This window comes from Balearica regulorum, chromosome 6 (assembly GCF_011004875.1).
Source record: "Balearica regulorum gibbericeps isolate bBalReg1 chromosome 6, bBalReg1.pri, whole genome shotgun sequence".
Lineage (NCBI taxonomy): Eukaryota > Metazoa > Chordata > Aves > Gruiformes > Gruidae > Balearica > Balearica regulorum.
Window position 1 is genome coordinate 15,791,911 of NC_046189.1, and position 25,067 is coordinate 15,816,977.

At 36.5% G+C, this 25,067-nt stretch overlaps 1 protein-coding gene across 7 annotated transcripts in view; it reads right to left on the reverse strand.

Moving 5' to 3' along the window:
• NBEAL1 (neurobeachin like 1) overlaps positions 1-25,067 on the reverse strand; it is a 90,793-nt gene that overhangs the window by 60,492 nt on the left and 5,234 nt on the right. For all 7 annotated transcript variants that reach the window (XR_012836059.1, XR_012836060.1, XM_075756454.1 and 4 more), the window contains exons 3-7: positions 11,699-11,790; positions 5,591-5,752; positions 4,162-4,243; positions 3,842-3,969; positions 1,737-1,819 (exon numbers count right to left, since the gene is read on the reverse strand). Coding sequence is in view for 5 of the 7 variants with exons in the window: in XM_075756454.1 (XP_075612569.1) it covers positions 1,737-1,819; positions 3,842-3,969; positions 4,162-4,243; positions 5,591-5,752; positions 11,699-11,790 (547 nt within the window). In the remaining 2 variants the exon portion in view is untranslated. The remainder of the gene's footprint in view (positions 1-1,736; positions 1,820-3,841; positions 3,970-4,161; positions 4,244-5,590; positions 5,753-11,698; positions 11,791-25,067) is intronic.

The following is a 25,067-nucleotide window of genomic DNA, read 5'->3' on the forward strand; positions in this document are numbered from 1 at the left end:
AGACAATTATCCTGCATCTCTTCTCATGCCATATCTGATATAAATTAGTTATAAAGTGCCTCAGGAACTCTTCTTAGCAATAACTATAACCTGGATATTGTTGCTATAGCAATAACACTAGACTCAAAGTAGCTGCAACAAACTACAAAGGATTATTTTATTTGGAATTAATCATCGTAAAACCTCATGAGATAGAACCGATAATGACTTAGTTTTGTAAAAGCTGAGATTTTAAACAAACAACAGAAACAGAAAATGCAAGAATTTTATATTCATTAAAATTATAATATAACCTTTAAGACAATTACCAATTACTGGTAAGATTTCTGACTATATACTGAATATATAGGCCTGTTTTAAAAGAAAATTGCACAGCTATTTTTAAAATCTGGTCTTCAAAGGAAACAAAGCTTAGATGATGACACTGTCAGTCTGCTAGTCCCACCACTCCCTTGACTTCTAGCCTCTAAACCTTTTGGGGAAACTTAGACAAATTCAAAAGAGCAGTACGTAGCAGACTGTGAATAAATCATTAGGCTGGGTAGACCAAAAAAGCCTCAAATTAGTGCTGCTATGGCAGAATGTCTAAAGCAGTTGCTCAGCAATTTCTTGTTCTGTCTTTCCTGCCAGCTGGCCAACCAGCAGATGAGTATCTGCCAGCTAATTAGTGCACTTGCAGCTCAGTCACAGTATTTAAGGGATTTAGGAGGATCCAGAGTGCAATGTACTGAATGGGGAGGATGCAGATGACATTCCTCAGTAGCAGTGGGTTTCCAGTGCTCTGGCACAAAGATAATGGCATTTTACTGGCATCAGTTCTTTGGTCTTTTTGGCAACTAGCTTGTTTTACGTACACAGAGGGAATCTCAAGGAACAGAAAGAGTATGTTACTCAAGCCTAGAGAAACCAAATTCATAAATGTTACCACTCTAGGAACAGAACCTTACTTTTTTATTTTCAATTAAAGTTGAGTTAACAGATAGCTGCAAAAAAAGGCTGATTTCACTCATACCCCCACCCCTCCAGCATATTCCTACTCTTCACTTCTGTTGGCACTAGCAGATGCAAGAGCGAAGCACTTTGGTGTGCTAAAGTGGCAAACTAGCTGGACATCCCACTTTCCCCAGGTTTAAGTACAGAACATGGCCACAGAAGTCCTCCTTTTCCACACAGCCAATCTGTAATGGTAAGAACACATGAATTCCTAAGCAGCCATCATGATATTTAATGAGTTAACCAGAGGCAAAACAGAGCAGTTTCCCAAACTGCAGTCCAAGGAGCATTTGCTAGTTGGATAGCACAGAGCTTCCTTCTTTCTAGCTATTAAATCATATTAAGAGACAAAAATGCATGAACACTTTCATAAGATTATTTTTCCATGTGAGTTATCATTACAGTTGCTACAGGAATCTTACGTGCAATCACTATATGTACCCTAATAAACAGGAAAGTTGGCAATTCCCAGAATCAACCCTATTAAACCATGTTAGGCACTGAAAGAGAATCTGAAAAAAAAAAACAGGCTTTCAAAGATCAGTCAGAATGGCAAGATGATAATGCTCAGAGCAAAAAAAAACCAAAAACAAGTGAACAAAGCAACCCACTTCATTCAGCCTCAGAAAACAAGTAAGGGGCTTTTACATTTATCAGGCATTCTTAGGGGAAAGGAACTTGGAATCACTAAGTTCACTCCTCCAAAGGTGACTATTTTTAAACATGCTGTTGATAATACTTACGGTAAAAGAATGGGACAAACTCAACAGTGAGGGAAGCTGGTTTATACTTCTGTCTGCTCTTTTCAACTGTACTAATGAAACGTCTGCAATTACATTGAAAAAGATACACAAAAAAATTAGATATGATACCTTTGTTTATGACTTCATAATAGAAAACTGCCAAAAATCAGAAGTTATCTTTTGCCTACAGGATCAAAAAAAAAAATATATATATAGCAAAGTAGTATTTCATCCTGAAAAAATTAAATCATAGCTAATCCCCTATTTACTGTTCTGCTCCTAGAAATACCTTAAATGTTTACAATATGGTTTAGTTAAAAAAAAAATAAAAGCCCACAATTTATTATTTAGTCCTTGTTTATTGTAACTAAGCCACCACCTAGACTGCCAAATTTCTTAATCATGCAATTTGAAATGGGCACAAAACATTATTATGGATTTATTGGGGGGACCCATCAAATTAAAGGGATATAATTCTACTGACACACATATACACTTCTTTTCAAAGATGCAACATATCTATACTGTGATTATCATTAACTTCTTTTGCCTTAATTCAACCAGGTCCACCTATCCCATTCTTTTTGGCTTCCTTGTTCCACCAGTTTAGAAAAATGGGCCAGTTTTTGAAAGGAGAAAGCAATGGAAGGACCATCATGTTGGTCAGTTACAACCAAACACCTCAAGTATATATTCAAATTTAATTTTATTTTAACTTCTAGACTGCCGGTAAATAAATTATAAATTTAAAAAGGCATTTAAATCATACCCAGTTTCAGAAAGCATGACACTTCTCTGTGGTGTGATTATATTCATTGCCAAATTCTGCAGCTTCATTGACTGTAAATTCACTGATTTTGAGTACTTATACTCTACCTAAGATACCACAAGATGTGCTGGCATCACCTACACTAAATCTGAAAACAACTTAGCAGTACGCTGGCAGGCCATATGGGAGAACTGGTGTCATGCTCTGTTCTAGAAAAGGGGAATTCTCATGCTGCACAAAAATACCAGAAGTTATGACCTTCACATGCTTCTTAAAACTTTGTGCACAATGATTCAAGTTGTTATGGAGAATACTACCTTTTGTTTCCATAACAGCCTCATGAAGCCTGCAGCATTAGGGCATACTGCAGGTTTCCAGCTACAATGAAACCCCAGCAGCCAAGGCACACAGCTCACATGATCCCCACTCTGCACAGGGTCAGATAAGTGACTTGCTGCACAAACGCAAGTCACAGAGCTAGCAGAAATGCACAAATCCTGTCCTAGCTCTACAGAATGTATACTGTGAGAAAGGACCCGAGGTTTTACAAGACTAGGTAATATGAGGTACAATCTTTCTATGAATTTAGTTATTTGCATGCACAGGTCCAACATTTGATGCATGTCAAAATGGTCCTGACTGAAATAAAATTGAGGAACTAGAGGAAAAGCAGCTCTGAACAATAGCAGCAAGGAGCAAACAACAACTTCAGCCCTTGTACACACAGCAGAAAAACACAATAACTATACAAGATTATGTACATTTAACATTATTGTCATTAATTTGGGGCTAATAAGGGAGAACTGTACATGAAAAAGACCTCATGGAAAATTATAAGAGGTCTCTGAAGAGCCAGTTTATATCAGATGAAGTGAATCACTAGCAGCTTCAAAGAACAGGGCCTGTGCCGAGAATGACAGAAATTAAGCTTCTCAGAAAGCCCACTTCCTGGCTCTCTACTCTTCCCACCTTTCAAAAAGCCTCACAACTCAGCTTTCCACTAAATGGAACAGGCTATATTAGTACTCTGACAACTTTGCTGGCAATGAATTTCAGTTTCAAGCACGCCTGCTTTATGATGTTAATTTTGGTAGAAGAACTGTTTCAATTAATGCTATTCTAACAAGTGGGGGGGAAAAGCTCTAACACACAGTATCAAATCAACTGCTCAAGGCTATCAGTTCTAACAGTTGTAAAATACAACAGCAGAACATCATACACGTAACTACTTTTTATTTTAGTTTGACATCAGGTAGCTGCAGTTCTATCAGAAACTTTACATATTGTTTACCTAAACTTATCATATATTTATAATCCTGTCCTAGTCCGCACATACCCTGCAATTTGCTGCCTCCAGTTTCGATATGGATCGTAGAGACTTTCACAAAAAGCCAAGGCATGTCGCACAAATTCTTCTATGGGGGTCTGATCTGCCACTTCTTTTTCTTTTGTTTTGCTTTTTAACTGAGGAAAAAAAAGAAAGCTATGGTGAGAAGATTTCTAGAAGTTGAAAATTAATCTTGATCTCCTCCAGAACAGTTTTGAGCCCACAAATTGTTCCCCACACAACACTATTATTGAAAAAGGGGATCACATAAGCAGGAGCAGAAAGTATCAGATGGCAAAAACAAAAGATGAGAATTGTTAACCACATACCTGTTGAATGTATAACGTTGTCATGGTGATAACATGGTTAATGTATGAACACATCCCAATCTCCTCCACATTAGCCAAATTTCTATGAAGACAACATAAAAACCACAGAAATGTACACAGTGTACCATGTGAGGCTAGTTGAAACAGTGTTTGTTTTAGCATTCTGTCTATATTCATACAAAAGTGTATCAGCATTTCAAAAATACTCTCCAAAAGACTGCATGTACTCAAATGTTTATTTCTGTCACAGTAACAGAGCTAAGAAGTTTTCTTCTAACAGGAAGGAAAAGAAAGGTCTAAGTGACTCTGCTGTAGGCCAATTCTATCTGGAATTTGGGGGTTCAGAGGTTAAGCAGATTCCCAGGACACTACATAGAAAGCTCAGAAAGAGCATCTGATAACAAAAGACAGTAACCTCCACTTCTCCCACATTACTAGCACATGCACTTTCTAAAATTTTAACAGACATATTACCTAGAAGCATTTACTCACTTTAAATTCTCCCAAGGAAAACAAACATCTAATAAATTATTTTAGAACATAAAGAAATCAACAGCAACAAAGAAATAGCATGCACATGTTATTTCTCAGTCTTGAGGACAAGTCAAAGATCAGATACTGAAGGGATGACATAAGGAGAACTTTTCAGCAATTAAATAAGACTGACAACACTTTGTAATTCAGAAACACATTACCACCATCTACTCAGCTTATATGTAATATTCCAGGATACTTAAATACTCCCCTACAGCCCTTTGTATTGTTTCAGGGGTAAGAACAGCCAAAGGACTCAAAAGAGCTGCTTCAAATACTCCTCAGAAAAGGAGATTCCCTATTACATTTTATCCCCTTCCTCTCTTAATGCAGTTTACAATAGAAGACTAAAGAAATAGGGAGGAATAAATCCCTAAAAACAGTTTATTCACCTGCTTCAACAGAATTACAAGATAAGGCATAAGTTTCAGAAGGAAGCCAGTTGCATTAATCATGTTTCCTAAGCTGTTTATGGAATTATAAGCATGTTAAGAATGTGAAACAGTTCTTCCTGTACAATGCTCTCTCTCTCAAGTTGTTTCATATCCAACACGTGTTAGATTGTGCCTTTTTTTTAAAAAGTATTTCTTATACCAGGTACACCGTATCTTTAATTCCCATAGATATATCTTATGTAATTACAAGGAATTTAGTGCTAATCCCCTTCTATTCCATTTCTCATGGCAAACATTATTGCTAAGATGATTGCATTGCTCCCCTCTCTCTCTTTTATTCCCTCTTCTTTTATTTTGAATATCCTGAGAAGTGGCACTTCTCTGTTTCTGTTGGAAAGTATCCAACCACATTGTATGCATCATTAGAATCTGCATCAAGCTGCATCAAGATTTCTCAAACAAAACAACAGCCTTGCTGAGGTAACAATTGGAATGAATACCTGCAAAGGATGATAAAGAATTTCACAAGTAAAAGTGACAGAGCCTGCTGCTGCTCTTCTAGGCCATCTGACATTTTCTGGACACACTGTAGCAGCTGGAGCCTGAGGACCTGAAGAATGTTATCAGGAAGCAGTGATATTCCTGGAGGAATGTCATCTACCCTAAAGAGAAAAACCACACACAAAATTGTTTTAATCATGCAAATGTCACGTTACCAATCAATTTCAACACCCTCATGTAGTCTTCCAGTATACCTCTATAAGAAAGGTTACTGAACTGACGGCTCACGCTTTCTAATGAACAACAAGGAAATGCCTGGGTGGCAACATGCCAGCTTGAGCTTCCTTTTCCCCAGCAATGAACTGCACTGAAAAAAAAAGTGTTAAAAAAATCATTAAGTGGATTCCTAAATGCTCCTCCATGCAATGATCTGCCTTAATTACTGCAGAGAAATTGCGTGATATTCAGCAGGTAAATAAGTGGCCTGGGAAATCCCTAAATAAGGTAAGGGATGGCCACAATGGAATGAAACATGAAAACTAAACACAAGGGGAAGATTTTCAATCTTCTACTGAAGATTAAAAGTGTTCAAATAAATGTAATGCCAATTATCAAATAGTTATTGAAGTCCAGTTGGTCTTCATCCACAGTGAATCTCATGTCTTTCTTACATGAATTACACAAAGCTGTACAAAATAAGATTAAATGCAAAAAGAAAACAGTTCACAATAAGATTAAAGAAAAGACGACTTGAAAATCAGGGTCTGAATGTGCAGGAGAGGGAGCTCTCAAAAATCCACCTCTCTCGGCACACTGATTTTTGCATGAAAAACCGACCCATCTGTATTAGTTTCTGGTTATCATTAACCCAGCAAATAGGTTTATTTCTGCCATCTAATTATTTTTAAGAGACAAAAACCAGACTGATATGTTGGTATTAAATGCAACAACTCTACCAAGACCAGACATTGCCCTGAAGAACATTAGGTACTCTTGCTTATTGTTTTTGCTGATCAGAAACATTTTTAGAAATACACCAGCAAGAACCAAAAGAACAAAAGAAAAAAGGGGGGAAAAAAATCACAAATAAAACCAGTAACTAAGCCAATGCTCCAGGAACAGCCATACAGAAACTCATTTCAGCAACAGCACAGAATATATAGATATGTTAGAACATTCTCTGGGATGAAGACTGTTTATCCACTGTTGCCCATGCTAAAGACAGCTCGCCTTTGGCTTCAGCTTTTTACCCTGACACGTTCTCTGTGAACTCTACACAGGAAAAGGAAGACACAAGCAAGAGCCTTACAGCTTACAAAAGCTGTCAACATGGCCAAAGCTGGGGGGAAAATATAAACAAATAAAAAATTCAGCTATCTCAAAAACCTCACTGATACGACACTTGCATACATACATCTGTGTAAGAATAAGCATCAAAAAGTGTGAAGAAATGCAGTGACTGACACTAAACACTGTGATACCAATTATGTGAGGGAAACAAGGAACAATATGTTGTTTAGCTTCTAAAGTTGAAAATGAAGCCTACATAGAAGGGAAAAACTGAGACCTGATTTAGTAAAACAACTGGACAGGTATAAATGATAGTAAGCTCCCATGTCCTAGTAAACAAGTGTTACCTATACATATACACAGGACCAAATACTGTTCACTCCCTTGTCCCTTCAGAGAGTTGTGCAATTTGCTCTTCAGAGCCTGGAATTCAGAATCTTAAGGGATTCACAAATTTTATAGAGGCTAGGCTCTAAACTGATAAAGACACTAACCACAAAACTGAGAGCAACTGCTTTTTTCCCCCAACACAACTGCCCCAAAATATTCTCATTTCCATGGTAGTAGCTTCACTCCTCAAGATGCCAGCAGATCCATATCCTCTGGGACTACAAGCGTTGCTCCTCATAATCTGGTAATTCACCATCTCTGTATTAGGAAGACCATAATTTTTGACAGCTGAAATCATATATCCAGAAGTAATTTCCCTAAAATGGCCAACAAGTCTTTTTCAGTAAGATCATAAAATGCTTTATAAGAAAGCAAACAGCATACCCTTCATGCCTCACATCCCAAAGAATGTTTCCTCTGCAGTAGCTGCCTGTCTGTGCTATTGCACAACCCACGAGAATTTAATGCCTTATGCAAGACTGGCACAAGAAATACTAGTTGGGATTATTCCAGACTGAATATAGTATAAAGTATCTAAATATTTATAAATGATCAAACTTCTTTTCACCCCAAATTACTACTATCTCACCACAAAAATCAAAAAGTTAAATTTGTGGACATGTAGTATCAATTTTTTTCCTGACAAGACTAGCTGTGTAAATTAAGCATTCCAAAAGGAAGAAGGGAAAAAAAATAATCTCAAAAAAATCATACATTAACTGATGTTCTTATTTGACTGCTGATATCCTGCCTCAAAAATAGGAGAAAGACCTTGACACATTTGGGCTCTTTTTATATATAATTTCCTTGCATTACATGTAACATGGTTATGCAGCTTTATAAATTGCCATCTCAGGTGTTTGAAAGAAAGTTAAATTAGTCTCTAAATTGTATTCACCTATTACAGCTCAAACTCACACACTGGGACTTTCAAACTCTCCTCCACCAGTGGTAAGCACTTTGAAACAAAGTGCGGTAGAAAACCACGCTTTACTTTTCAACAGCCATGAAACCATGTAATCAACATTCCTATCATGATTCCTGCATCATTTTTATGTGGGTTTGAAGTCAGTAAGTTAACAAAACACAGTTTCTATGGTACTTTGCATGAGCTTCCTTTAAGCTCCTTTGCTCAAGATCATGCAAACCAAAAGCAGAAAAAGAACATGACAACACTCTGGAGGCCTTTGTCGTTTCTAAAAGCATTAAACCAAATGACAATTCCTCTCCTTCAATGAGGGGAAAAAACCCTCCCACCAGCTGGTAAAGGTTTTATCCTTTTCACAGTAAATACATGAGATGAATAAATGTTTTTAGGGAAAAGAACAGAGAGGTACACTAATCTTTTGTGCTCAATCCTCAAAGCTGTCAGCATAGCTATTTTCACCTTTTCAGTAAAATCACTGAAAACACTATTAATGAACCATTTCACTTAAAAATATAGGGTAGATACACAAAGATTGAGGTAGAACTGGCACAGTACAAGCCCATAAGCTGCGTAACTATATAAGCTCTACTTATACAGTCAAATCCTACCACTGGATACACTCATCCTCTGTATTTAGATATTTCCTAATTCTGCATTATGTAGCATCTTTCAGATTTCCAAAGCAGATTTCAGGAGATTTTATATTTCAATTTATACAAGAAATACTCTTATCAGTTAAATCAGCAAATGACAGTGCCAATTAAGAGTCCTTTCAGGGGAAAAAAAACAAACCACACACACAAGAAATACAATTGAAACTATTAGTAAGTGATGTTTTCTTGGATACTAAAAAAACGTATGTTTTACATTGACACAAAACTTCAGGCCTGTTTTCCAAAAAGTTAGTTTTGTCCAGCAATCTGTACAAGCTTTAGTCTCCCTGCACAGTTTTTCATTATTTCCTGGCATTTGCTCTTCAGTACACAGGGTCTTTCAGGCATACAGCTGTAAAGCATATCAAGATTTATATAAGGGAAAAAAACCCCAAATGTATTAGTCCACTCAGTTTCTCATTTTAGCTAGCATCATATATTATTTCCAAGACCAAAAGACAGAAATAGTTATTAAATAAGCAACTCCAGTAAAAAAAGTTGAGTACACAGGGTCCTATGGCCCCAAGAGAAGAATGACTGGAAATCAGCATTTGGTGGTTCCACACTGACCTACTTGGTCTTTTTTGCAGGCTCCGTAGCATCAGTTCCACACTGTAAATACCTGTGATATAAATTGACAAACTCCAGAAAGATGCCACTTTTCACATGCCTGATTATCTCACAAATGCAAATGAGGTCCGAAACTGCAATTCTTTGATAATTCTACTATCTGCTCTCAAACAGTGTAATTTTTAATCCAACCATCAAAGCACAGGAATGATCTGCCTTCATCCCTATGTTGTTTTGATATGTTTTCTCTACATCTGTTACACAAATTAGTCTAAATCCACATAGGCCTATTCTTCCAGACTAAATCACTAATCCTGTCATTAACCTCAGAAAAAATACACTATTTTTATGCTCACAAAGCCATTATTTAGCACAATGAAGATGCTGCTATTGTTCTGCACAACTAAGCTTCATGTTTATTTTTTCTTTTGTTATGTTGCTGTAAAAAAACCCCACACCCAAAAACCCTGAACACACATAAACACTGAAAAAACCCCAAAGTACTGAGATACTCTTCCACTGTTCAAATTTCAATATTAAATAGTATGTATCCTGTGTCAAAGGATAAACTTTTTTCCTTAACTAAACAGAGTAAGATGCATTTTTAACACTGCAAAGAAAACTGATATTCTGAAAGAACACAGAATTAATGTGAAGGTCTCACTTATTGGTAATTGCACTATATATTTTGCATTCACATAGACATTATGAGGAAAATTTTAATAGAGCAGAGAAGACCAGTTTTTATCCACTGAGATCCAGTTGCAGCATTCTTCATTTCCTTTTAACAGCAGAGGCTATCACTTACACTTCAAACAGGATCTGATCCAAAGCCCATTAAAGAATTTCCATTGATTTCAACAGGGCTTGGACTGCAGCCATCACGCAGAGAGCGCCACTCCTTGCATTCAAACACCAGTAGTGGTATCAGCTATAATACTGACACCAGTTCTCATGATTTCTGAATCCTATAATATCTGTTTTTTCTTAAAACCTGTAAGCCATGCAAGTATCTCAAAAGCAAGAGAAAACATTCAGTGACTAAGTTTCCTTTCCTCATTTGCAAAGTTAGTCTTTGTCCTAGTTTCAGCTGGGATATACTTAATTTTCTTACTAGCAGCTGGTATAGTGCTGTGTTTTGGATTTAGAATGAGAATAATGTTGATAACACACTGACATTTTTAGTTGTTGCCATGTATTTCAAGGACTTTTCAGCTTCTCATACCAGCCTGGCACAAGAAGGCGGGGGGGCGCCCAAGAAGCTGGAGGGGACACAGCCAGGGCAGCTGACCCAAACTGGCCAAAGGGATATTCCATACCATATGACAGCATGTTCCATATATTATGGGGACAGTTGGCTGGGAAGTGGCATGGCTCAGGAACTAGCTAAGCATCGGCTCCAGGTGGTGACCAATTGTGCTGTGTATCTCTTGTTTTGTATATTCTTTTACCATAATTAGCATTATTATTCTCTTCCTTTTCTGTCCTATTAAAGTTTATCTCAACCCCTTAGTTTTACCTTTTTTCTTTTCGATTCTCTCCCACATCCCACTGAGGTGCGGAGGGAGGCAGGGAGTGAGTGAACAGCTGTGTGGTTGTTTTAGCTGTCTGCCACCTTAAACCAGCAGACAAATTCAAAATACTAAATATGGAACTCTAAAATTAGACTTCAATACCACCTCATGATTATATCTGAGAACTTGTGGTCAGCAACATGGGTGAAGTCAGCAATATTCTTGCCCTGAACGTAAGTCTTCACGAATGCAAAAAAATCACTTTAAAGTCTCTAATTTGTGCATATTTTAATTTTTTTAAAAGGTTTTCAGCTAAGATATCCAAATCTTTCATTGGCCGTTTCATGTCATCCTTAATCTTAAAGCAATGCCTGAAAAAAATTACAAAACTCTTTACCTACATCTTACTTCTATTCAGTCACTGCTGATATAGACACTAAGCACTAATACTGACTAATACTATTTCATATGCAACAAGTAATGAACACTTATTGAAAAAATGCACAAGGAACAATGATTATATTTCCATGAGCAAGAACAAGTGAATACTCATGCCATCTCCTGATATAGTGCAAATACCAGTATTTGCCTAGCTTCATCATTCCCAACCCAACTCGACCATCAAAAGAATGGGAGTGCCACTCAACAACTAAAAATCTTTATTTGGTTTAAAGGCAGTATTGCTGTTGAACAAGACTGGGCTCTCAGCCAGGTCTGTTTCAGATATGAAACAAAGATGAACAGGTCTGCAATTCTACATACCTAGTTGGCAGCTTCTCAAAGTCCACATCCAGAAACTGTTCATAGCTAGAAACAAAACTATCCAACCAGAGCTTCAGGTAATCTGGATCTTTCTGTAAAAAAACAGAAGAGGAGAACATTAGGCAATATTGCACTCAAGGTCATCCGTCAACCACTCTGTAGTACTAACTTGAATGGAAAGCTTTTCTTTAATGCATTTCAACTGGAAGGATGGAAGGAATACACAGATTTTTAGAACTAAAAAAACCCCAACAAACCAAAACCACGTGTTCTTTGAAATTCTCAGCCATGTTGCGCTGATGTGACATTCTTGCTCTATTCATTAGTTCATGTGTTTCCACTTCCTGGTACCAGTGCCAACCAAAGCATTTTAGCTTCTCCCCCTGCCAACAATCTTCACTTACTCTCCAGAGTAAAACATACCAGCCTTGCAAAGTTACTAGGACATTCTAGTCTTGATAGCATAGATGTTAGTACACAACACTCTTCATGGCTTCTAAAATTAAATAAGAACTCTGACAACAATCCTAAGCACAAAATAATTTGCTTTTTTGCTTCATTCATTGATCAATATGGCAGCTAGCAGCAGACTAGAGTCAGATGAAGCGTTCCAAGAGACAATGCAGAGCCTGTGACTTGTATACTAGATACCTATAATAAAGAGACAGGAATTTAAATTTAGGCTTCCTAGTTGTTCTTAGTATAGCGCACAGACTCTGTAACCAGCAGTTCCTCAGGGCTGCGTACTGGGTGCCAGCAAGGAGAACAGATATCAGAACCTGTAGGACTGCCAAACAGACAAGACTTGCAAAAGCAGCAGGTAGATTGTACATGAGAAGCATTTGGCTGATTAGATGTTGGTAACTTAGGGTTAAGGTAACACTAGGAAAAAACTATTTCTTCTAGCTTCTACTGATCTATCTGCTGTAATAACAAGGCTTCTCTTATGCCACACAGATTCTGTTTGTGACCAGCAGTTCCTCAGGGCTGAGTACTGTGCCAGGAGTGAGGACAGATACTAGACCACCACAAACCATCACAGCAAAATTCTGCCAAAATATGTCATTTGAGATAATCTCACTTTAGAAGTCAAGCTCCTTAATTTTCAAAAGCCAGCTGCCAGACTATAGCTAACATATTCCTCCACAAGGACTGTACATTAATACACACCCATGCAGTCTCACACTCTACGTTATAAATAATTTTCAAAATAACTTTAAAATATTTGCCTAAAATTATAAATTTTAGATTATTTCTAAATATACTCCATAATTTATAACATTTTGCAAAAGTTTTAAACTTTTTTGTTCATCCTTCTCTTTTCCCTTTTCTGTATCTCCTCCCTTTTGCTTGTTGCCTTTATATTACCATAGCTGTTCCCAAGTAACAGATTATTTCCCTGCAGCATTAAGACCAAGGAGCAATCTGTGAATAACTCAAATGCACACAGTATTCTGTGGCAATGTCAATGGTAAAAGAAAGAGTCACCGAGAAAGACTGACACACAGAGTCCTGTTGGTGCAAAATAGCTACCTACAAAAGAGCCTCCCAGAGGAAAAACAACCTCCACCAGAATAAAGTAAAAATGGAAATCCAGAATCTGAAATGCTGCAAAAGTCTTCTCAAAGCATCTTTCAACAGCAAGGACAGGAGTTATAAAGCATGGGAATCCCCTTCTCATTCTAGACCTTACCCTTCTCCATATCCCCAAAGACCCCTCTAAGTCAACCAAGAAGTGTCAGAAACACCCAGACACAATTTACTTCACTATTAATTATATATGAAATGTGTTCAGATACTGTGACAACAGGTGCCAAATAAAACCCTCAGCTATATACATATCTTTTGTGATTATTTGTTTCCACTGCATTTACTTGTTCATCTTTCCTAATTGTTTTATTTCCCCTTCTTCCACTTAATTCCTAATCTCTCCCTCCATGATCTTTCTTCTTCTCATCTTTGCTTTTATTTCCCTTTCAACAGTTTTCTTTAAGTCATCACTCCCTTTTTCTGTTAAAAATTTGTCAAAAAAGTATTATGTCCTGTGTGACGTAGCCTTGTCCTCATTTTTAATATGCACTGAACTACCAAACAGTTATCTTAAACACACACCTATTAATTGTCCTCAAGATGAAATCACAACATACAGAATGAAGAAAGCTGTTAAGAATAAATTCAAGGTTTCCAAGCTACTGGTTTAAGCTACAGAGACTGACAGATTATCTCAACCAGATGAGTAAAGAGTACACATTTCTCAGGTTCAGAGATCAAACACCTTGAGAACCAAGCCAAAAGATGGGCAAGAAGACTTGCTAATAACCTAAAAGAATGAGCTGGAAGTAGCAGAAGATTCTGTCTTCAGACACTATGGCCTTTTAAAAGTGTTCACATATTTAAAGCTTTAACTTTCTTGTAATTCATAGTAAGTTATTTTAGCCACATGCAAACTATTTCACAGGATCATAAAGATGAGGAAAATCAGGATACAATTTCAGCAATTACAGTATATCTCAGGCTACAAAGGACAAAGCAATAGCATCCATGGCAAAGTAACCAACAGAAACTTTGCCATATGTATCTGTCCATGCCTCTAATGATAACATCCATGCATGTGCAAAAATTGAACCTATTTGACCTCTTTTTCCTTTTTTTGAAAACTGCTTTGTTTTTTCTTGGCACGAGCAAATTCTCCTTGAAATATAACCTGAATTACTAAATTGATTCTATTCATATTCCAAAATTAAAATCCTTTTTTGACACAGCTGAGGCTCATAACTAGTCATTGACAGTAAACTTTTGTAAGAAAACTCAGTTTTTCATGGTCATGTACCATGAAGGAAGCTGTGCAAATAACGTCATTATCTGACTTAAAATTGCTTTAACAAAAGGTTATGGATGAGAGAAAGGGAAGGGGATGACAAAAGACAAAATTAGATTCAATGTCTGCTTGTTCCTTTTTAATGATATAGCCCAAATCAGCTTCATGCTTAAGAGTAAATTAAACCTCCTTATCCTTAAACTAGAATGCCTTTGCAAGGCTATCAGGGCAGACTAGCAGTAACAGAGAACACTGGCAGACAAAATATGCAAGAAGAAGCAATTATGTAGATAACAAGAGTACACAGGCCACAGATGTTATAAAAGGCCAAAAGTTTTCGCTTCCCTGTGGTACACATACTGCTCAATTCACTTTGCCACTAAAACTCCCAATTGTGGTAAAAACCAAGAACTGCAGTACTGTTTGATCATTACCTGCAGCACACTATTTAACCCAACTCCCTTCTACCTCAGTCCCCTGTCTGCCAATTAATTATTTACTATTCCAAGTTATTAAAATAATCAGCTTTCATAGCAAAACACCAGGTAACACTACTGGTATGTACCAGTAGAAAATAGCTTACACAATAATTGACCCATTCCGAGTCAAATATAGAGATTTCCATCCAGGCAATAGTACTAATTCAACGTCGGGGGGGGGGGGGGAGAAATCAAGGCAAAAAAGTAAACAAGGTCACTTAGCAACATAAGAAACACTAAGAAATAAATATCCATTAAAAACCACCTAAAAGAATTATGCCACCTTTCCAGAAATTAACAAAATTGAAGACTTATGAACTAGGATTACATCATTCCAGGAAAAAGTGACCAAATATTTAACAGTTTTGCTTCAAATTAAGATATATAAGTTATTTCAAAGATGTTAGAAACAGAAATTAAAAGCAGCTTTCAAACTTTGAATCTGGCCCAGGTTTTCATTTTTCTTTATTAGCAGGAATCAGCCCAGACCCCGTGCACAAGTGCAAGAAATCTCTACTTTACTGAAGCAGTTTTAAGAAAGGAAACTTACAGTGGTAAATGTTACCCATGGCAAAATACCCAAAAATGACCATTCCTGAAACATAGCTAAACACATATCTTTCTGAAGACCAGCCTACATGTATCAAATGCATCTTATATTTTCCCAAACCACAGTTTCAGAGAAAAACTGTCTTTTTACATTGGTTTAAAATTCTAATTTCATAATAAAAACAGACAGTAATAATGGATATCAGCTGCTTCCTGTGCACCACGTACACTGCAATTAGCCTACCCAGCATCTTTATCTTGAACTGAACTTTTTCTGAGGTCAGCTGCTGCCATTTAATCTGAACTTTAAATTCAGTGGATTTTAGAATTTATTTCTGTTGCATTCTCTTCCCACCCACCTGTTCAATCCTCTATTTTCTCATGACAGAAGTGGTAAACCACAGTAACAGCAGAACACAAATTGACCTAATTTTAAAATGATTACACTTGTGTTCTTCAATGCCAGATCAACTTTCCAAGCCAGTGCATGTTGCAATCTGACAAATATCTGTGTCACCATGTGGCAAAAGATGGTATGGCAATACTTCACATCTGTGTTGCTACTGAGAGCAACAAATCAATGAACTGCAACCCCAGCTCCAACTGATTGACTTAAAATTGTTAGCTACTCCATTATATCTGCAGTCCTCCTAACGAAGCTATGTAACTTAGCCAGACAATAATAAAGCATCTTAAATACTCAGAAGCCTGATTACCAGTAAAAGCAGTGAAATCTATGGAACATATGCTCTTATTCCCCACCTTCATAATTACTCTTTTGTTGCCATTCTGCAGACAGGTAGCTGGAGGCTGCATGTCAGACAACCACTCCAAATTGTTTTCCATGGTGCTGGTTGAAGATGTACCATGCTTTTAAAGCACAGCTTACAAAGCAACGTACATTTTGATAACACGCCACAAGAACAAACTGTGATAAACCAGGTTTTGGTTGGTACTCTTTCCCAGCCCTGCCACACACATTCTGCAGATACGCCCTAAGTGAACAGCAAAAACTGCAGAAGGAAATTTTTTATTTGTGCAATGGCAGTAAAAGCAGAAAGAAGCTGCTGGTAATAAAACACCTTTAACCAGCTGTAACTTTCCAATCACTAGAAGATAAGAAAATGTTGATTTTCAAAACCTTGCAGCTTTCTAAATCACAAGTCTAAGCTTTTCATTTATTGAAACTTGCCTAGCTTTTGTGCAAGACAAATTTCTGTATCTTATTTGAATAATAATTCATATATAGAAACTGCATGCCTTAAAACTTCTGGAAGATAATTTCTCCATGGCTTGAAATTCCAGGAATCTAAAATCCAACTTAAGTTAGCCACTCATCTTCATAGTGATAGCCACAAGTCTGCAGAGCCTAAGCTCAGGTTTCTGAGCTCCACATACTGTAATGAAGGCCTGTGAAACTGCTATAGCAACAATCAGTCATTCACTTGCAGTAATAAAAAAAAAAAGTATTTTAAGCCAATTAAATCAAATGTGGCTCAGAGCACGTGAAAGTAAAAATACTTCCTTGTTCCTTCCCTTCCTTAAGTACTTCTGGTTTTCTTTTAAAAAAAAAAAAAACAACACAAAGAACAAACCCAGCAAAATAACACACCACCCTTTAGGCCTCCATTTTCATAAGATCCTCTTGGCACAGTAATAGTTGTCATAGCTCTTTACATTTTAAAAAGAAAGACTTCCAGGCCTAAGCAGTACAGTGTTTCTAATAGGTACCTAAAAAAAACAAAATTAAAAAAAATATCAAAACCCACACCACATTGAAAAACCCAACCATAGAACATCCAGAAGAGGGTGGGCTTTTTTTTCCTTACCAACACAGTTAGTACAATGCTAGAAAAAAAAAAAAAGTTGCTAAATAAAACCAGTCTACTGGTCTACAGTATGCATAGCAATACTGTGGCTAAACACTGCCAAGCAATTAGCAAGCTTCCCATGAAGTATAACATTTTAACAGTTTATATACATATTAAAAAAAAAATCTAGCAAGGCTATCCTTAGACTTGGCAGAACTGGGAGACAAGCTCTCAATGCTAACACCAATATTAGTGTTTAACAACACCGAAACAAAGCCAATAGCAAAGAGAAGGTCTAGTCTAACGCCCTTCTGACATATATGACAATTCTCTAAGGCAAGGAAATGAAAACAGACTATAACCAAAATCTACACTAATTTGGGACAGGCTCTTGTCTTTGATATACTGAATTATCTAGAAATTACAATAGCTTTCTCTATTCTTTATGAAGACTGATAAAATGAATGACAAAGGAACGTTCTAATTCAGTCTTTTTTTTCAGTAATTAGTTTGCCTATGTAAGAAAGTCAAGAAGAATTTTTTGCAGTAGTAATAACACTTTTTTAAATTCATAACAAGCCAGGTAGCACTGAACTCTTACAGCTTAGTCTAAGTTAAATGAAAACATTTTACACAAAACTGGCATTGAAGTCCTCCCACTGGAAGTCTTTAGAGCTGTGCTTGTGGAATACAGGCACATTTACCCAGGGTTTCAAGTCAACACTATTTATGTATCTATACATGTGTTGCTTTTAGATTTAACAGTAACTTCCATTTCTGCTAAGGCTTCAAGCTGAGACACAACTATAAGGGCAAAGCTCAGTACAATTTTTATAGCTATGTTCAGGAAGTATTAGTTGCTAAAAACAAAAGCTGGATCCACCCAAGGCTATTTGCCATGTCACATTCTATGCTCTAAAGGCAAAAATTCCCTGCAGGGCAGTTCAGAGTCCTACTGTCGGACAAGCCCGACTTGTTTGACAAGACAGTTGTTTGAAGTCGTTAAATTTAACATGCAGTCATAAAATAACCAGCCTGGTCTGACTACTGTGTGTAGCAGTCAGTCAACCTTCAAAGTGGATTTCAGCTTAGAAGCCCTACCACAAAATCTCACTGGCACTATGGTAACTAATTCCCCATCCCCAAGCATTGTACTGAAAATAAGAACAATCCCTTGGTGTTAAGGCAGAATTAGACCTACAAAAAATAACGTTAGGAAATTAAACATGAAATACTGCCTTTAGATCACTGGTGAGTTTAACAATCTTAAAACTAATTGAAGTAGTCTGCACGATGCAAAATTGTAGAACATTTCTCAACAATGTTTGAAATAAACTATTCATTACGGGATTAGAAGGTTTGTTTTAAGGGAGCTCTTCCTCTTCATGTTTTCAGACATAAAAGGCAACATTTTCAGCACGAGCTCTCCTAGCAGCCTCTATTCTGAAACATGTCAGAGTGGTTATGCTTTTTGTGAACCTTTCAAATCTGTAAAATGCCAAAATAAAACCTGAAAAGCTTCATTATAGCAGTAACACTACAGTTAGAATTAATAAAAGATTTCATGATAAACTGTTCTAAACTGCCTAAACTGCCATTATAAATTCAATCAATCGATTCTAATTATTATTATTCACCTTTGGGCACAACTTTTCATTTTAATCACAATACTAATTTTTGAATCGGCTGCTGATCCAAAAGAAGAAAAGCTCCTCGCAAATAATTGTAAACTTCCTTTTTTCAAAATTCACACAAGCATTCTGTTCTATTTCTGAAATTAAAAGCAAAAAGGGGGAAGGGAGTGTTTTGTTTTATAAATGGGAGTTTAGTGAATCATAATACAAACAACTATTTTGGGACAAGTTTAGCATAGAAATTTATACAAAAATAAACCTATAGCTGTCAATCACGATAAAATTTAGCCTACAAACATCAGAAGTCAAAGTTAATATATTTCTTCTCTTTTCAAAACAAGGACAATTATAATCTTCCACTAATGCCTTAGGTTAAAGAAAAAGACAATCATCTGAGAGCTGTTATTCGATTTCCTTTCTACTTCAGATCACCAGCAAAACTTGAAAACCAAAATGAAAGTGTTTTCTTACTAAAATGGAAGTGAAGGCTCTATTTCTCTTTCTCCTCCTCTTTTTTTGTTGTTTTTGAATGATAATACAACTACAGCCTTGTAGCTTGGAACTGCCATGTGACTGATGCCATCCATGGGATGAATCTAGTTAATTTGAACTCAGTTTTTAATGCCTTCACATTTGATAGAAAGTACCACTAGGCAACTTCCATGTACAAGCCAGCACACAGTATTTCAGACCTCTGGAGCCCACTGCACAGTGCACCTACCACACTGTGATGTGTTACATTCTATTAACATTCACTTTTCCCATCAAAGTTGACTTAAGGAACCAACAGAAGTAAAAGCTGGAAGCTGTGTTTTAAGCTGAAGGGAACAAGAAGCATCTTAAATAATTCAAAGGCAACTAAAATAACATGATGTCAAAAGTCCACAGTGTCAAGCCTAAATTTAATGAAAATTCAAACTATAGCTTAGGAAAGGTTTAGAGTTTAAGGCTTGATTGTTTTGAAACTTGAAGTTATGCTGGTGTTTTACACGAGAAAAGGGCTGAGTTTTAGCAACATCAAACACAATTTTGCCCCACCAAGTTTCTAACTTTCAGTGTGGTGCAAAGACAGTAAAAGTTTAACACAGACTGAAAGGAAGCAGGATGGTGCTACAACAGTAAAAACACAGCCTATTATTTCACCATATCAACAGCTAAATATTGTCAAGTCTTTCAGCAGACAACGGCTGAGAACTTGTGTAAGCTTATCAAAAAGAAGTCTATTTGTTTCAAAGTGTCATGTGAATACTCTATGCTGAATTTAACTAAAGTAAATTTTTATTTCTTTAACTATGGATTTAACTGTTTGTCTTCTCAACCTCATCAGGCCTTACGCTAACATTATACTGCAGCTGAACTATACACTGAAGGCATAAAAAAACCCCAAACCCAAATCCACTTTTCAAAAGCATCCTTAAAAACAAATAATCAAAGACTCAAAAACTAGGAAAGAGCAGAATTTGCGTTACTTGTGCAACTGCTGTTTGGCATCCATTGCGCTTCTGTTGGTACAGTTTTAAAGTGGTTTGCACAGGTAAACAATGAGGTCAGATTTATGCAAATAACACCCTTGCTCTCTATACCCTGCTTTATTCCCAAGAGCTTTACTCATTCAGTACAGTGAATGATGCAGGGTCCTGTGGAGAAAAAACTATATGCAGTCAATAGCTGAGCCACTGTACTCCTTGCCATTTTTGAGACTTTTTTTGTATTTTGGGTTATTATACACAACCAAGGACAATCCTTTTCATCATGATATTGTCTCTCCCAAATTCCAAATTTGCCCTTGAAAGCATGCGAACACTACAGATTTAACCAAAATTGTTACTTAAAAAATTAATTTAAGAATATCAAATAAAACCTTTTCCCTCCTTGCTTCTCAGAACATGCTAAACCATTCATCCTAAAGTTTCCATGAAGCTTCAGTCATTTAATCAAGAAAACTGTTCATTCCAGCTTGTCCTAAGTTCAGCAAATGCACAGGTGAATGAATACCAATTTTTCTATAACTGAATGCATTAGCCAAACATCGACAGAGTTGTAAGGCGACTTACAAGCAGCCTGTATCTGCCATGACCACTTTCTACAAAAGTTATGAGGATTACTTCACTGGAAACTCTGGGCTGACGCCCCACGTACATTGTCAGTTAACATTTCCAATCACTCTTCCACAGAAGCCAAGCATTTACTCTTTTTGCACGATGCTTTTAGAATAAGAAGTCTCAATAACTTTTAAAAATTTTTTCAGTTCCTAAATTCTCCTTCCACATTCCAAGTGAAAACTGGCAGTAAACCATGTGAAGGTACAATGTTTTCCTAAAATTATTACTAATATTAAATGAATAATTTTGCTATCTTATTAAAGGAGTCAAACTCAAACCGCTTCATTTCCACTTTGCTTTTCTGGCATTAATGCCGAAATCTTCTTTCCAATGCAAGTGCTACCTTCTTAACCTCTGCCTTCACTTCCTTATTAGTTTTTAAATGTCCAAGGGGCTACTCTGAGAGGTTCTTAGGCAGATTCTGGTCAATGATAATTGACAATAAAAAGAGTACTAATTCTCCCTACATTAATAACTAAAACCAAACTCATTCACTGTTTTCAATGAGACTTCAGGAATATGTCCTCAAAGATTTGTCTTCATCCCCCGCCAACTTCAGTCTAAAAGCCAGAATTACTAGGATTGGTTATTTAAATAAAAGTGTATTTTCTATGTTAAATTGCTATCTATTAGGTAATTAAAGGTTTAGCATCTGGTTTGATTTTTATGCTCTCTTCCTGCTATGTAAAAGTAGTATTTAACCATGAATTTATTTTGAGGTTTTGTTTGTGCCTCCCTCAAATGTCCTTTAGATAAAGCATTCAACAGCCTCTAAAGCCTTTGGAATTTAACCTCAAATATCCTTTCCATTTTAAAATATGGTCTACTTTTAGATACTAGTATAATTAGCCATTCTTACAGTTAAATTTAATTCCTAATTTTACACAGCAATAGTTAGCAGTGTTACTCAATGGTCAAACAATTATTTAATGCCACTTATTCCTATTGCTTACTATAGATACATAGAATCCTCAATCATAAATCAGACAAGCAGATCACCATAAATGCTTTAAATATCAGAGAAAGCATCACCACACACAAATATTTTATCAGCACATAAGTCTAACAGCTAATGTGTAGATTCACAGATGCATGGAGGAGCCTTAGTGAGATGTCAAACTTAAAACAGCATTTATGATGAGAATAATCAAATACAGTTTTCATTTCTTGGTGTTTCCTATTGTATCTCCCATCTTCCTCTACTGCAGCCTCCCATTTACTAGAAGATAAACTGGAAAAGTTATTTTTTAAAAAAAAGTCGTCGGTTCAGATAAGATGCTTATCTGTACTGCCAAGACATGTGCATGTTTTGGTAGGTTTTTTCCTTCATATATAACTCAATAATTAAAGAAACTCTTCTCTCTTCCATGGCAGCTGTTTAACCTTTCTGAAGCCTGTAAATATTTTAACACTGTCTGTTGACAACATTTGGATTCAGGCGTTAAGCTACAAAGCTGTTCAATGTGCAGCTGGCAAGCCTTTCTCCCATTTCCGTATTACAGCACAAACATAATGCATATGTGAGTTGATTCTGCTATATTCTTTTATCAGGACACACGCTATCCCTGGATATGAACCAGATGACCAAGTTAAAAGTGCCATAACTCAGATACCACACAACAATCCAGTGTTTGTTAAATTCACTCTTATATTAGTACATCAACACACAGAACCAGAAGCCTGTGTTTTTAGCTTTGTGATAAATCATTCCGTTTAAGAGACACTTGATTCATTTCAGTGAAAGCTTGATCTGAAATACATTTGTTGGTATGTTCAGAACTAGATGTTTCTCATTAAATCTGTAAAGCACTAATCCATAATCCTGTGGACATGTAAGAATTTCAGCCTCATGCTAGACACCAGTAAAACCCTGAATCTTACAGCAAAAGGATGGACAAACCTCAGACACTTTATCTAAAAGTAGCGGCTACATATATGCATTGGTAAACACATTACAGAATTATAAGAAACAAAAATAATTTCTTCATAGCTTGCAAAATGTTATGGTTTTCTTACATCTCTGTTTAGATTTACCTGTGTCACTCCAACCTGAAGTCTGCCTTCTCTGTGACAGTCCCCGTTTTGTGTCCAAACCATCAGCAGAAGGTCGCCCCAGTCCACAATTAAGGAAGGTAACAGCTACTTTAAGTTAAGAGATTGTCTTATCTATATACATCAGTTATTTATATGAAAAGTTCTATATTTGTAAATATCAGAATTATACTAGTTCTTGGACTATGAGACATCTCTTTAAATAGCAGACAGTAAATTCAGAATCGAAGACCAACTGTTCTTGTACATATCCATTCTTAGTACAGTATCTCATAAAGACAAAACAAAGATATTTTCACCAACACATGGCCGCAAGTGACTTGTGACACGCTCTTTTACAAGTTACACTCTCCCAGAATGCAGAGATTTATTTAAAATAATCTGCAGAAAAGATATTTTACACAGCAATTGTTCAATAAAGCTTCACTCACTAGTTTTAGCAGAGACATGAATTTACATGACCGACTTATGAAAAACTACTTTTACTGAACATTTGGTTTTCTCAAGCATTCATCTAGCTGAAAGCCGAATACTTCTTTACCTAATATAACAAAGACAATATATAGTGTTGTGATATGAATCACTGAAAAATGAGCAATTGCACAAGAAGGAAGACAAGTGCAAGCTAAGTCAGGATGAGATCATATTGGGGATGCAAAGGTCAGTGTTTCACATGGGGCTTACAGTTTATTGTCAAAGATTATATTGTTGAATTACATGTGTCTCACCACAACTAAACATAATTTTGCTAACACCACTTTTCTTTGAGAAACACAACTACAACGTCATTTAGGTGAACAATTCAGTTCAATCATACTGCTTTATGCAGCCCCACAACAGTCATGTCTAAAAGCTGATTTGATCATAAACTTTTATAGGTTATTTACAAATATTCTCCAATTTTATACAGGGACAAAAGTTAAAAAAACCCCAACCCTTACAAGCAAAAACTCACATTATTTAATAAAAACTGATGAATCATCCCTTGTAATTTTGCAATACTGTCCCAGAAGGTATAGATTTGCTGTCACTTGCTGAACATCACATTAAATACCCCAATCTTTTGATGCAGGTGACTGAGGGATTCAATTGAACGATAAAATATCGTCTGGGAGGCAGTACTTTGTAAAACAGAAGTGAAGGGATGCTGACAATATGCAGGACTCCTAGTTAGTAGGTCAGCTTAGCAAGACCATAACACCACACACTGAGAAAACTAGTACGTTCTTGCTCCAAGCCAACTTTTTTGACTACTAAGAGCGCCCTCTTTTTATGTTGGACTTAGCCCAGCACAAGGTGGCTGATGCTAACTGAATTCCCTTCAAGGAGCACATCCTTGAAATGATCCAAAGGCGCATAAATTTATTCTCACAATTCAAGATCAACTTTATGTCAATTCTATATAGTATGTTAGGATTAAGACATGGGAATGGGGAATGAATGGAAATTATTCTCTTTCACAGACCATTCTCACTTACAGCACAGAGTACACATTAATTTAAATGACCTGTTTAGTCCTCATAATGCAAATGTAAGTTTAACTCAAGCCAATTAAATGCACATGTTTGTATGTTATAGCTTCAGCTTCTAAGTATTTGCATTGCAATGGTCTTCCCATAGTAGAGACAGCCATGTAATTACAGAACAGCTAGCACTGCTAGCACACCACTGTTTGCAGCACCATCACAGTGGTCTGCTCATGACTAACAGAGAAATCATGATTTCTTCCGACACCGCTTATTTTCTCATTCAAATCTTCTTCTGATTCCTGTAAGGCAGCCTATAAGGACCCTAGATGAGGAAAAAATAACTCAAAAGTAACAGGATTTTAAACACTTCAGGACATTTTTAGGATAATGCGTAGAATCACATTTAATGTTTTTTTCTGTCCAGCTTTTCATCTAGTACTAGAAAATGCTCTCTA